Consider the following 15,298-nt stretch of genomic DNA (forward strand, 5'->3'; position numbering starts at 1 on the left):
TACCACACGGATAAAGTCCATCTCGCCACCACAGATACTCCAAACACCAATACGGGAATGAAGAAGTACGCATCTAGAATAAGAAGATTACTGGCCAGCTGCTGAAGACACCAAACGGCCCTTTTCAGGGCCATCCAAAACGGTCCTTTTCGGGACTAACACAAACGGCCCTTATTAGGGCCAACAATATTTTTTAAAAAGTGCCAAGCAAGCCTCGAATTTACGCAAAATCTAGTGATATTTATTTTTACAACACCTTTAACCAATTATTGAAAATTCCATTTAATTTCCTTTAGAAAAAAAAATAAATTTATTTCCGAAAATGAACTATATTATCGCAATTACATCCATATAAATATATTGTATAGGTTCAATAGTATTTAGTAAAGTTTTATAGGTTCAATAGTATTAAGTAAAATTCTATAGGTTCAATAGTATTTAGTAAAGTTATATTATTATTATCATTGCCTTTATTTCCTCCAAAATGAAGAGCATGACATAATAACAAAACAATGTTCAAAACACATATATGTTACAGAAAATGCATGGCAATATGATAATACACTTGGTAAACATAAATGGTATGATTATTAGTTTAAGTTTGAAAATGAGCAAAATTATAGATTATTTTGAAGAACTAGATTTGAATATGATGATCATCGTACAGGTCAAGCATATACTTTATATGAGATATTGTATTGAACTGTTCTAGTATAGCTGTTTCCAATGGATAAGCCATAGAGCCTCCCAGTAAAATGTGAACTAACATATATTTTGACAATGAATGCAAAAATGAAATAAATTCAATATCAGAAATAGATACGATTGCACACATAAACAATTTTTTTCTAATATTCTTGGTTAGGAAACAATTTTTTCCAATATTCTTGGTTAGGAAATGTACCATCATCTAGTAACAGTTTAAAGAATACAAATAATTCATACTTTTTAACATATCTGGTATATAACCATTTTGAACACATTCATTTGTTTCATACAAAAAACATCTTAAAATAAAAATGTTACTGGTTAAATTACTTCTTTTCATTCTACACAACCTACCTAGAAACAAAAGTTTTTTGATATCTATGTATGCTTCAATAGATGTCCATCCAAGTAAGGAGGTCAAATTCTATAGGTTCAATAGTATTTAGTAAAGTTCTTAAAAGGGAGGTAACCCCTACTTAATATTGATTCTTAAACCAATCGACAAAGACCGTACGTAATAATTATTAAAAAAATGTCAAAAACATCGTTTTGATACGTTATTGATGTAATATATATTGATTTGTGTGGAATATAATGGTAGATTTGGGTAGATTTGGGTAGGGTGGATTTGGGTAATTCGTCGTGCCGACTCAGGGAGTCTACAGCGTCACGTTGCCTTAACGAAAGTATATAACGTTTTCGAAACCTAAGTTTTACGTTGTCACAACATTGTAAAAACGTAATTGTGTTTGCTGGGTCGTGATTAATTAATCATGTCAGTAATTATAGCATGATAACTAATCATAATTAGCAGGATGCCCAAGAGAATTGTCGTTCAGAATCAAACACTAAACCCAAGTTTGCATAAATCTGTTATCCTATTTTGAAAAGATTTTTTTTTATGATATAGTAATAATTACTTTGTATACTTATTATTTTCTAACTTCAAAAGTTTGATAAAAAATACCGTGTGAATTTTAATTACAAACAAGAATATAATAATTGCATATCTGTCGTAATTATAACTTAAATATATGATACGACTAATTGTTTTCATAACCTATCAAAATATATTAAAGAAACTTTAATTTAACCCATTGTCAGGTATTATTCATTGACAATGCACATACATTCTGTAGCTCGGTAGGCCTATCTACACAAAGCTCCGGCTCGGTTGAGTTGTCTGCCCTTAGTACGGGGTCGGTGTAAACATGGCGAGCCAGGCTAGTCCGGTGATCTTAGGCTCGGTTACAAAAAAGTCACAATTTCCAATGAAATAAATCAGTCAATCCGTTAAAGAGAAAAACGAAAATATCCACAGCTCGGGCTCGGGTGAAAAGCACGAGTTCGGCTCAGCATACAAGAAATGACCCACACCATTCCCGTATCAACCAATCAGAATGCCCAGTTCTTTATTTACATCATGGCTGCCAAACAGGTATATAGCATCTAGGGTCTCCTTCATTGAGAACATGTTTTTTCTCCTTGACCTGCCTCGTGGGCTTGTCTTACAGTAGAGTAGACTGTATTTAGTGCAAAGGATAACATTAATCATGTCGTAATTGTAAGGTGTTCCGTTAGGGCCAAATTTCCAATATCGCTCCTTCGACCTAAACGCGAGTTAGCGAAAACACGATGACGAAGGAGCATCATGTTTTCGCTCCTTTGCTTCGGAAGTTCAATCATTCAAACACATCGTTTTCTCTTTCGATTCCACTCTTTAAGTAAACATATATGTTAATTCCAATATAAGTTCTAATCACAAAAACTACTTTTTTTGAGATCGCGGCGATGATGGGTTTTTTGGTTTACGTCCGGTCCCGTACCAAGGGCAGATTTACTCCCGATCCACCGCCCGTTCTAAGACTACTGGTTTAGGTGTAGCTTGTTTTACTTGTGACATCACCTTTATATGACCTACAATAAAGACAATACATAATGTCATATATTGATAATTTAGATATACAGTATAAAGATATATATCACAGCAAATACCTGACGCTTTTTTTACTTATAAAATTCATATTCAAATTATTTTCCCCCATATACGATACCTGTATTTCTAAAGAAGCTGACAAATGGCCCTTATGTTTAGTTTTAGCATCTATTACCGACACCACTCAATGGGACTTGCCTGTATGATGGATTTGTGTACTCCTATAACATAATTATACCACTGAGCCAACCCCTCCAGCTGAGCGTGGTAAAGACTGGCAAACAAAAATGCCATTCAAATATAGCAGCAAAGTCTTCTCCTCGAGAAGGTTTATCTGACCATATAAGAGGCCGCTGGTTGGCTCTTTCTATCGGATATGATTTTGCCGACTGCGACCTCTTATTTCCGAAGCACCAATTCTTTGATGCAGCTTGAACCTGAAATCCAGGCACAAGGAAATATGCTTGAAAAAAAACACTTAAGTGGTTGACAGGTCATTACAACGATGTCTACGCATCATTTATGCAATATATATCCCATATGTATGTCATAGACACAAATATATAGTATTATCCGGTATAGAACACACAAAATACATGTCCATGTCGTAGCACTTTTCTAGCCGTTTTTAAAAATGGCTGCCTAAAGGTTGATACAAAATAGTCTTGAGCATTTCAAACGGAACAAAATGATACAGATTTTATTGTATTCTGCTTGTAGGACATAGCTGGTAATCCATTTTTGTATTAACCAGCAAATCACGGGGTATTTCTACTTTCATTACCAGCAGTATTGTCTGCTTGAGCTCTTCTTCGCTTCGGATGAAGAAAACTTCATAATTTGTGTGTTTGCTACACAATTCTTCTCATTTAATCATGGAATTATGGAAAGGAATATATATTGGACCCTTTTAATCATTTTAATGTAAGTTGACACGCTATATATTTTCAAAATACGAACTTTGAAAATTTCATCGTCAGCATCGGGAAAATCAGCTATGGGCAGTTAAAGGTTACACGGCGCCTGTCAAAGGTATCTCGCCATGTAAAACCCCTAACAGTTGTTGTTGGAGTAGGATTTGTGCTGCTGCTGCTGCTCAGAGAGTATATCACACATCTCTGTGCCGCTGTAGTTGGTTTCATTCGTAGTGCATATCCAGCAAATACACAGCATTTTTGCAATGTTGATAGAAAGATGTTGATGCAACATTCCAAAACGTAGTATTGTAACTTTCTCTTGTGACGTTCCTAGATAATATCAAAATATGTTTTCATCACGTTGTATGAAGGTTCTGACCTAAACTTTCATTTCATAACGTTTATTGAATGTTGTTTTAACATTATTTTAAACCCTTAAACATACATGTTAAAGCAACCTTATTACTACATGGCAATTTATGGCTCTCCAACGTTATTTAAACGTAAACACGCGTTCATTAAATGTTAATTTAACACATTCTAACCTTGGATCTCCAACACTTGAGGGAGATATGCTCTTACCCATCAACTGGGATTTGAACCTTAGATCTCCAACACCTGCTCTCTAACCATAAACTGGGATTTGATCCTTAGATCTCCAACACTTGAGGGAGATATGCTCTAACCATAGACTGCCCGGACTCAAACCTTAGATCTCCAACACTTGAGCGGTAGATGCTCTAACCATTTTAGCTAATATGTGCCGTTATACAACCAGTATTCAACCAAATCCAGTTCCAATACAATAAATTCACTGACCATGTATACCTGGTGATGAGGACAAGACTAGAGTTAGTGTTTCTAGTGGTGGGAACATAAGTAATAAGCTATGATTTTCTATATTCTATGTTGATAAATGATTAATCTTTCTTTACGCAGGATACAGGGATTGAAAATGAAAACAATATCCAAGCATGGAAACGCAAGACAGAGAAGGCAAAGAAATCAGAAATCCTTAAAGAACTCAATAAACTGCGTGTACAGTAAGTACATTAATTTTGTACATTATTGTCAATGTGGGTCAACAGAAGCAATCTATGATGAATACTCATTCCATAGTATGCACTTGATACTAGTGGTCTTGCAGCACTAGTGCTTATCCACATAATCACCTGATCATAAACCATGTGACAAGGTCTTCTTTCATACCTACATATTATAACCTTTGACCTGCATAAAAGCAAAAATTGTCTGGGCTCTATCTCCTACATTACTTGACACTGGCACTTCATGATAAAGTGTATTTCTAATGATTGATGAATACTTGCCTATATGCCATATTTATGTGATAATTATTAATAATTGCCATTTTCATTTTAAGTTCAAAAGAGAATGAATGTTTATGCCGGTTTTAAAGTCTATATCAGTCAGACAATGGTCCCTATTGCATACAATATATAGACACTCGAAATGGTATGGTTATTTTGTGGAGAGTGTAGCTATATACTGGGGCTTGAGTGGCAGGGCCCAAGAGGGAATATAGAGGCAAATCATTTAAGTATGTAGTTACTAGGCCTAAATAACTGAAAGGGTTTTGCAGAAATTTGGTCTGGGGAGCATTATTGACCAAAAGAGATTCCATGTTTTATAAATGAGAACTGTAGCTCCCCTTACATTGGAGAGAATAGTAGAATTAACAAAAAGCTTTAAAATCCTTCTTCAGAATGATAGAATTGAACTACTAATATTGGGACAGCTCAAAAAGTAGGAAAATATTTGTAACATAATTAAATGAGAGTATTTTGCCATGATTGCTGAAATATCCAGGTGAATGATGAGTGAGCCTTGTAACACATTTCAAGAATGTAATCAAAAGTGGCGAACCAAGTATCAGAAATTGATTTGAATGTATTAAATATCATGTTTACACTACTAGTCTTATTAATGAAAGCATATTACATACAATGTACAGTAGTTTTCCTCATCACAAAACAAATCCTGGTTAGGATGAGTACCTGTATAAAACTTAGGTTGTTTGTTTCAGGATTGTCGCTCTTGATAGAGAAAAATCAACTCATCTATATAGCAAGAGAAATGACTTCCGGCAAGATTTTCTTCCACTGCAAGAAATGGAAACAAAGGCTACAGAGAGTAGAAAGACAGAACGTGAGAACAATTTGCAGGAAAACTTGTTGGATTCCTCATTACTTTTTAGCTCACCTGGTCTGAAAGACCGGAGAGCTTGAGCTGTAGCACAGTGGTTCTGTTGTCCTACATCCGTCCTTTGTCAACTTTACACTACAAGTCATGAACACATCCACCCACCACCACTTCTTCTTCTTCTTCTTCTTCTTCTTCTTCTTCTTCTTCTTCTTCTTCTTCTTCTTCTTCTTCTTCTTCTTCTTCTTCTGTAGGAATGAAAGCATTTATAGCATCCTATTATGAAGGGGGAACTAGTTTTGTATAAACGGTTTATCCTTGTCTGTCAACTATACACCCAATATATATACAATCAATGTCAGCCTAGTGAATTGACCCAATTTTGAAAAAATTGTGATTGTCGACAAACTGTTCCAGATATGTCAATGGAAATGGTCTCCATCAATAGACAGATAACTTTTCATTAAATTTGGCATATGATTCAATTAAGGATTGAATCTTGATTTGGTCGATTTCATGGGGTCATGAATTGAGTTGCTCTCGAGACAAATTTAATGAACTGCGAATGAAGCAGTTCATGTTGAATTGTCTCGAGAGCAACTCAATTCATGACCCCATGAAATCGACCAAATCAAGATTCAATCCTTATATTTCAATTGTTTTTTTTTTTAATAAAAAAAGTCGGTCTAGATATTAATGTCTCGAAGCTTGTGCAAGTCCAAATGCGGAAAAGCCAGAGGAGTTCCGGATTGTGCATGTCTAGTCGGTCGAGTAAAATAGTCCGCAATGTTAGGATTAAAACAGCATTATTTTGTCAAAATAGAAGTATTTAGCATATATGGTCTTTCATAAAATACAAGAATACATTATAAATTTGATAATTTTAATGATTATTCCATGTTTATAACAACAATGTAGAAAAAGTGAAATCGTTCTGCGGAAGGATTTTAACCATGTATTCATACGCACTGATCAGTGTTAATCTGGTCAAATTCATGAGCAAATGAAACAGATTAAGTTTGGTAGTTTCATTGAGTCCAACTTGAGTAGAAATTGAAATATTAGATAATAATGCCATAGAACTGTTGCTTGGCCTCATGGAACATCAGAAAATGATTAGATTTCAGTTATTCAGAGATCATGCTATCCGGCAAAGCACATGCGGTTATTTCATGTTACAGTCAAACTTCGATGTTTCGAAGTTCAAGGGACTAAGAGAAAAACTTCGAAACAGCGGGACTTCGAATTATTCACGGTTGACAATAGATCGATGTTTTCTTGATAATGACCATATCTGTTAACGTTACATGTCCTCGATATCTTCGTGTTGATCGTCGCCTGTCAGGCTCGCATCGAGCCTGCGAATGAAGCAGTTCATGTTGAAATTGTCTCGAGAGCAACTCAATTCATGACCCCATGAAATCGACCAAATCAAGATTCAATCCTTATATTTCAATTGTGTTTTTTTTTAATAAAAAAGTCGGTCTAGATATTAATGTCTCGAAGCTTGTGCAAGTCCAAATGCGGAAAAGCCCGAGGAGTTCCGGATTGTGCATGTCTAGTCGGTCGAGTAAAATAGTCCGCAATGTTAGGATTAAAAAGGGCATTATTTTGTCAAAATAGAAGTATTTAGCATATATATGGTCTTTCATAAAATACAAGAATACATTATAAATTTGATAATTTTAATGATTATTCCATGTTTATAACAACAATGTAGAACAAGTGAAATAGTTTCGCGGAAGGATTTTAACCATGTATTCATACGCACTGATCAGTGTTAATCTGGTCAAATTCATGAGCAAATGAAACAGATTAAGTTTGGTAGTTTCATTGAGTCCAACTTGAGTAGAAATTGAAATATTAGATAATAATGCCATAGAACTGTTGCTTGGCCTCATGGAACATCAGAAAATGATTAGATTTCAGTTATTCAGAGATCATGCTATCCGGCAATTAAAAGCACATGCGGTTATATTATTTCATGTTACAGTCAAACTTCGATGTTTCGAAGTTCAAGGGACTAAGAGAAAAACTTCGAAACAGCGGGACTTCAAATTATTCACGGTTGACAATAGATCGATGTTTTCTTGATAATGACCATATCTGTTAACGTTACATGTCCTCGATATCTTCGTGTTGATCGTCGCCTGTCAGGCTCACATCGAAAAGTTTAGGGAATTTACCTCAAACCAAACAAAATGAAAATACTTTTCATCAATTATACCTTAGCATTTTATTAATTAAACAAACTATGTATCGGTTACAAAACACTTATATCATGTCTGACAGATAAAGCAAAAGAAGTACAATGTACACTTACATTAACGTTTTTCTGCTAAAGACATATTTGTTTACATTATGTGCATATAAAATACGGAATGCCGATCAGTTGGAGAATGCATGATTGAATGACAAATAATCGATTTACATGGATATTTATGAATAAGTTTGAAACATGATACTTTGAGTATGAGTGAAGACAACGCTAATTGTTTGTGTTTAAAATTGATCTGCTTGTTTTACTGTTCCGTAAAATTTACTCACCGACCGCTGATTTCAATGGCGGCAGAGATCTACCAGAGTGATTAAATGCCATGGCTTCTAAATACACCATTTATCTATCAATTGAGTCTGATTATTAATTAACCCCATGATCGGGAGTGACAACACACACTATTGTTATCCCTATATATTGTCAGTCAGGGCATTTGAGGGAGAGGTGTGAAATCTTACCACGGGGGTGACAACAAACACCTGTCCAGTGGTCAGTACAGATAAAAAAAATTGTTCGAATCATGAGATGTCAATTACCTATAATATCATAGCTAACGGACCATGAAAAAAGTTATATACATCGAAAACTTCGATTTATAAAAATTTGAATCATACATAGGTTCGTTACAAGCGTTATATAGAGAGGAAATACGGGACCAAGCAAAAAGTTTGATACAGCGAGAAATTCAAATCAATGAAGTTCGAATCATCAAGGTTTGACTGTACTTTACTTTCCGACAGCCTTGATAAAGACTTTGAAGGCCTGTATCAACATCTGTGTGTCTGTTGATGAGAGTTAAGCCTGAAATGCTGCTTTTTAAAATAGTCAAATCTCTTTTTGTTCACAAAAAAATGAAAATACATCAAGTATAAAGTGTGTGTACAGTTTAAGAATTTGTACCTTGTGTTTTCTTTTTCAATTTTAGTTAATATTTAAAGAAAATTTTGCCTCTACTTTTCATTATTTTGCATAACAGTGAGGTTATTTGTTAGTCTGCAGCTTTCAGTATTAATTATTGTTTAATTTTCAGAAATCAAGTTAAAACAGCAGCTTGAGAAGATCAGCCATATGGTGAAGAGATTTCATACAGAACTCAAGGATGTGAAGCCCACACCAGAGTGTAGGTCTTGTACATTATATAACACACATATATATATACTTATTGCATTTTGCCAGTGAAATATAGAGATTTATGAAACTAATAAAACTTATATTTTCACTGTTCATCGCTAAAGTTTTTGCAGTGAAAATATAAGTTTTCCGTTTTTGACCAGTCAGAGCAGACCTTTGTATTCACTTTGTTGAAACTTGCCGATTTTTCCAATCGAAGCGGAGATAGATAAATTGTTTATTTTGCTGTATTTTTGAAATATTCTGACCAGTTTTTTTACTAAATACTCACCTGACGTTAACTATTCATGCACATATTCTCCGATAACAGCAGAAAACGCTTACATTTCGCTGATCAGTCCTTTCAAAATGGTGCCGTCATGTTGACATGGAGTAACGTCACATAGAGATGATGTCATTACTAACTCCCACACTTTTTGACACTATTAATTTTTTGATGTTTTTAATTTTGTTTTTAAGTTTATGAAATGCAATAAAAGGAAAATTGAATGGTATCCCGTTAAATATAACATATATTTCACGAGTATGACAGAATATTTCGATATTTTTCACTCGTGCTTCGCACTCATGAAAATATCGATATTCTGTCATACTCGTGAAATACATGTATATGTTATAATATTAAACGGGAAACCATTCAATATCCTCTATATATTTAGTACAAAATATTCAGAATAATCTTTTTACCCTGTCTTAATTGTTCTGACCAAGATAACACTTTTATTGGAGCTAGTGTGAAAGGTCCATATTGATAGAGCATTTTCTACCAGAAACTTGTATTTTTACTTGTTATAAGTACATATAAACTAATTGAGAAAAATAGAGATTGATTTAGTTTTGAATCAGAAATCCTTTACTTTGCAGTTGTAGAAAAGCTGAAAATCATTATGGAAGAAATCGAAAGCACAATAAATGCTTTTAAGGAACAGCAGAGAAAACAGTGAGTACCATGGATATGTGATTTTATATCTCCAGGTAAATGTATTTATGTGGCTTATCATCTTGTCTGCCTTTTTGTGCAATATGGCATCAAGCAAACTTCATAGTTTGGTAAGTTATCATCCCTGCCAGCTTTTTCCATGGGAGAGATATGTTAAGATGTTCAAGTCTCAGAAAAGACAATTTGTCGCCCTCCTTTTGATAAACTTGATGGACTTATTGGATTTTTCAAGTTGTGAACAGATAATGAGTGGATGCGGCATCAAAAGCTTGGCAAGGATGGTTTGCAAAATTTATTTTGCATTTAAGATTGTTGCGCACCTACAGTAAATGTCTTTAGCATTCTAAAAGTGTACAGCATGAATTTCTGGCTAACTGTGAAAAAAGTTCCACCTGAGTGTGTAAATTATTATTGTCCATGTGACTAGGTATGAGGAGTTGATGCGAGATGAACGGACAACTACACAGGAGATACTGGCTCTGGACAAGAAGTTTGAGGCATGGACTCAGATGGGGGATGAGCTACCATCCACCAGGAAGGCTGCCCCTGGTGCTCCATTAACTAGTGCTAGGGATATTACCAAGGATCTACCCCCAGAGGTTGCTGTATTTGAGGTAAAGTTTTCCACTGTATTGTGGATTAGGATCACCAGAATTTACCACTAGTGTTATGTACATGTATAACACTTTACATCTCTTTATTTTCCTGACCATTTATTTTTGTCTTAAAATCCTATTCACAATTTAATATCAAAATCTGAGAAAGAACCATAATGATTGTTATATACTCTGTACATGTGTTTCTTGCTCAAGTCTGTGGATTTTTCTTATAAATTATTCAGACTATGTTAGAGATGCAGATTAGCATGAATATCTTAAGGTGCTGTGGAACACGTTCACCTATAGCTTTGATCGCCAAATTTACGGAGAAAAAATTCATTAGGAACTTTTTTGGGAATCATAATATCACTTATTTCTATGATAATCCTGATAGGTTGAGGATGGGACCAGAAATTATTCTTCCCCAAAAATACTAACAACACCCTACCATATTTTACCGGGTATAAGCCCATGTTCCCAAAGGGTCAGGATGACCTATAGCCATCGTATTCCGTCCATCATCGTGTGCCGTGCGTAAAACTTTTTAATTTCAAAACGCTTCTTCTCCTTAACCCTTGGGTGGATTACTTCCGAATTTGGTTTGAAGCATCATTAGGGGAGGGCAATCATATCTTATATAAATGAGGCTGGTCTGACCCCTGGGGCCTGAGGGGAGGGGCCCCAAAAGGGGAACTTTGGTGAATTCTTGCTTAAAACCCTATTCCGTCTTAACCCTTGGGTGGATTATAACTAAATTTGGTGTGAAACATCATTGGTGGAGGGCAATCATATTTTATATAAATGAGACTGGTTTTAACCCTAGAGCCCGAGGGGCAGGGCCCAAAAAGGGGATCAACTTTGGTGAATTTTTGCTATAAAATCCTACTCCTCCTTAACCTTTGGGTAGATTACAACCAAATTTCATGTGAAACATCCTTTGGGAAGTGCAGTCATATTTTATATAAATGAAGGTAGTCTGACCCCTTGGGTCCGAGGGGTGGGGCCCAAAAGGGGGAACCAGAGACCCAGTATTAGGTCTGTTGCAAGTTGGGATGTAGGGCTACCAAGTTTGTACAAATGGATGCCGATGACTTTCATTCAAGGTCACAGGGGTCAAATATGCTAAAACCTTTAAATGACTTCTTTTTGATAACCAAAAGACCCTGAGACCCAATATTAGGTCTGTAGCATGCTGGGATGAAGGGTTACCAAGTTTGTTCAAATGGATGACCTTGACCTTCATTCAAGGTCACAGGGGTCAAATATGCTTAAGTCATTAAACAACTTCTTGTTGATAACAAAGAGGCCCAGAGACCTGATATTGAGTTCTAGCATTTATGGGTAAAGGGCTAGCTATAATGATTGTTCAAAGGAATGAACTTAACCTTCATTCAAGGTTCCAGGGGTCAAATATGCTAAAATAAATCAAAACTCAGGTGACCATTAAGGCCCATGGGCCTCTCATTAATGTCTTACATTCAGTTATTATTTTGTTTGACTGTAATTTTAACATATATGATTGTTACTGTTCATATCATATCTAAAAATGTAATAGTAGAATGATATGCTTTAATGAAACTGTTGTGTATTCTGCCATTTCTAGAAATTTCTTGAGCAAACTGGAGGTGTACGAGGTGGATGGGATGAGTATGATCATCAGACATTCCTGAAGTTTAGACATAGGAACAAGGTATCACATTGGTTTTGGTTAATCATTACAAAAAATACTTTTGTTTATGTTTGTATGTATACATATATATATATAGTTACCATATATGGGCACAAGATTGAAGAAAAAGATATTGACCCAGGATTAAATGTTTGTTGACCAAAATAAAAATCCTTACTTGGTGTTTTATATCAAATTGATATGATAGTCTTTTGTTTGTACGAGTCAAAATAAAAATGGCATTCGTTGAATCACTGTTCTGCATTTGTTAAAAACATACAGAAATATGATGTATGTATGATGCCCCCTGTTCTATATATAGCCAGTAGTACAGTGCACTCTGTCCAATCTGGATATTTGCCAAAACCGGTTGAATAATTTGGTCCCAAAAACTCTTCTCTTTTTATCTTCATTTATAGTAAATAAACTCTGCATAATCCGGACTCTGTCTATTCTGTAATCCGGCCCCATTCATTCTGTATACTAGTTAATCTACTATGTATAACCAGGCCCCGGTACCATTCATGTTTCGCCTGTAACGGTGGCTTCATGGGCTCCCGACGAATGTTTATATATAAATACAGTTGTAATTATCGCACAGGTAAATTATCCATTGACCATTCGACGTCACCATCCACAGGTGGCCACAGCTGGATAAACACCTAAATAGTTGTTACGTACAATAAAGAATGCATTCTTGTCAATGTATACCCATAGTGTTATGTGTTTGTAAATGTATCATATTGACTGAAAACATGGCGACACGCACACCCATTAAACGGTTATTTACAAATGGAGAAATTTCATCACCTAAAAGGGAAAAGAAGGAATTATCCTTGGATATGAAATTGGATCTTATAAAACCATCTGAAGGTTTTCTTAAGCCTACACAGATGTATTTATCTAAAAAAATACGGGATAGGGACTTTTACAGCGTCAGACATTTTGCGTCGTAAAGATGAACTTAGACGTCAATACAGTGTCTAAGGTCCCTTCAGCAAGGAGAAGATTTAATAGATAACTCCTCGGATTGAGAATATGCACTTATAGAAAGTGGCAGATCGGTTGATTTTTCAGATTCGGACGTTGAATTTGAAACGTAAGAAGAAAGTAACAATGAGACTGATCTTGGCTACGGTGACATATTCGACCTAATTTAGAAAACAGAAAAATGCGAAAAAGGAAGATGACCGGTACCTTTCACATTTAGCTGAAATGAAAAGAATCACGGAGGATTTGATAATATTAAAGAAGGTTGAGTCAAAATAAAAGACAATTGGTAATTTTTTTCAACCAATGTAATGTACTGTACATGTACGTTACGTACGTTAGTCTAATGTTTCACATAGTGTCTTATTGCCTATGTTGACTTAAATGTACAAATTGTTATTAAATTCAAATTTTGTATATTTACATAAATAAAACACAATGACATGTTCCTTATAATATATCATTTATTCATTCAACAACGATATAGAAGCAGTCTCGCTACAATCCGGAATTCTCTACAAACCGACCTAATTATGTGATCCTATAATGGTGTGCGGTTTAGACAGCCTAATTATGTGATCCTAATGGTGTGCAGTTTATACAGCTTATTATGTGATCCTAATGCAGCCTAATTATGTGATCCTAATGGTGTGCGTTTATACAGCTTATTATGTGATCCTAATGCAGCCTAATTATGTGATCCTAATGGTGTGCGGTTTAGACAGACTAATTATGTGATCCTAATGGTGTGCGGTTTAGACAGCCTAATTATGTGATCCTAATGGTGTGCGGTTTAGACAGCCTAGTTATGTGATCCTAATGGTGTGCGGTTTAGACAGCCTAATTATGTGATCCTAATGGTGTGCGGTTTAGACAGCCTAGTTATGTGATCCTAATGCAGCCTAATTATGTGATCCTAATGGTGTGCGGTTTAGACAGCTAATTATGTGATCCTAATGCAGCCTAATTATGTGATCCTAATGGTGTGCGGTGTATACAGCCTAATTATGTGATCCTAATGGTGTGCGGTTTAGACAGCCTAATTATGTGATCCTAATGGTGTGCGGTTTAGACAGCCTAGTTATGTGATCCTAATGGTGTGCGGTTTAGACAGCCTAATTATGTGATCCTAATGGTGTGCGGTTTAGACAGCCTAGTTATGTGATCCTAATGCAGCCTAATTATGTGATCCTAATGGTGTGCGGTTTAGACAGCTAATTATGTGATCCTAATGCAGCCTAATTATGTGATCCTAATGGTGTGCGGTTTATACAGCCTAATTATGTGATCCTAATGGTGTGCGGTTTAGACAGCCTAATTATGTGATCCTAATGGTGTGCGGTTTAGACAGCTAATTATGTGATCCTAATGGTGTACGGTTTAGACAGCCTAATTATGTGATCCTAATGGTGTGTGGTTTAGACAGCCTAGTTATGTGATCCTAATGCAGCCTAATTATGTGATCCTAATGGTGTGCGGTTTAGACAGCTAATTATGTGATCCTAATGCAGCCTAATTATGTGATCCTAATGGTGTGCGGTGTATACAGCCTAATTATGTGATCCTAATGGTGTGCGGTTTAGACAGCCTAATTATGTGATCCTAATGGTGTGCGGTTTAGACAGCTAATTATGTGATCCTAATGGTGTACGGTTTAGACAGCCTAATTATGTGATCCTAATGGTGTGTGGTTTAGACAGCCTAGTTATGTGATCCTAATGGTGTGTGGTTTAGACAGCCTAATTATGTGATCCTAATGGTGTACGGTTTAGACAGCTAATTATGTGATCCTAATGGTGTACGGTTTAGACAGCTAATTATGTGATCCTAATGGTGTGCGGTTTAGACAGCTAACTATGTGATCCTAATGCAGCCTAATTATGTGATCCTAATGGTGTACGGTTTATACAGCCTAATTATGTGATCCTAATGGTGTACGGTTTAGACAGAGTCCACTGTATTATGACTTT

The 15,298-nt window shown here is 35.5% G+C and overlaps 1 protein-coding gene across 2 annotated transcripts in view; it reads left to right on the plus strand.

The window, feature by feature from the left end:
- LOC117316570 (coiled-coil domain-containing protein 112-like) overlaps positions 1-15,298 on the plus strand; it is a 56,605-nt gene that overhangs the window by 12,117 nt on the left and 29,190 nt on the right. Inside the window, exons 1-7 of one of the 2 annotated variants that reach the window (XM_033871214.1) lie at positions 2,095-2,146; positions 4,501-4,604; positions 5,606-5,727; positions 9,030-9,119; positions 9,995-10,070; positions 10,498-10,684; positions 12,273-12,359. In XM_033871214.1, coding sequence (XP_033727105.1) covers positions 2,132-2,146; positions 4,501-4,604; positions 5,606-5,727; positions 9,030-9,119; positions 9,995-10,070; positions 10,498-10,684; positions 12,273-12,359 — 681 coding nt within the window. In that variant the 5' untranslated portion in view covers positions 2,095-2,131. Of the gene's footprint in view, positions 1-2,094; positions 2,147-4,500; positions 4,605-5,605; positions 5,728-9,029; positions 9,120-9,994; positions 10,071-10,497; positions 10,685-12,272; positions 12,360-15,298 lie in introns of those variants that run through there. The other variant, XM_033871215.1, reaches the window with a different exon arrangement.

Source organism: Pecten maximus, chromosome 18 (genome assembly GCF_902652985.1).
Source record: "Pecten maximus chromosome 18, xPecMax1.1, whole genome shotgun sequence".
Taxonomy (NCBI): domain Eukaryota; kingdom Metazoa; phylum Mollusca; class Bivalvia; order Pectinida; family Pectinidae; genus Pecten; species Pecten maximus.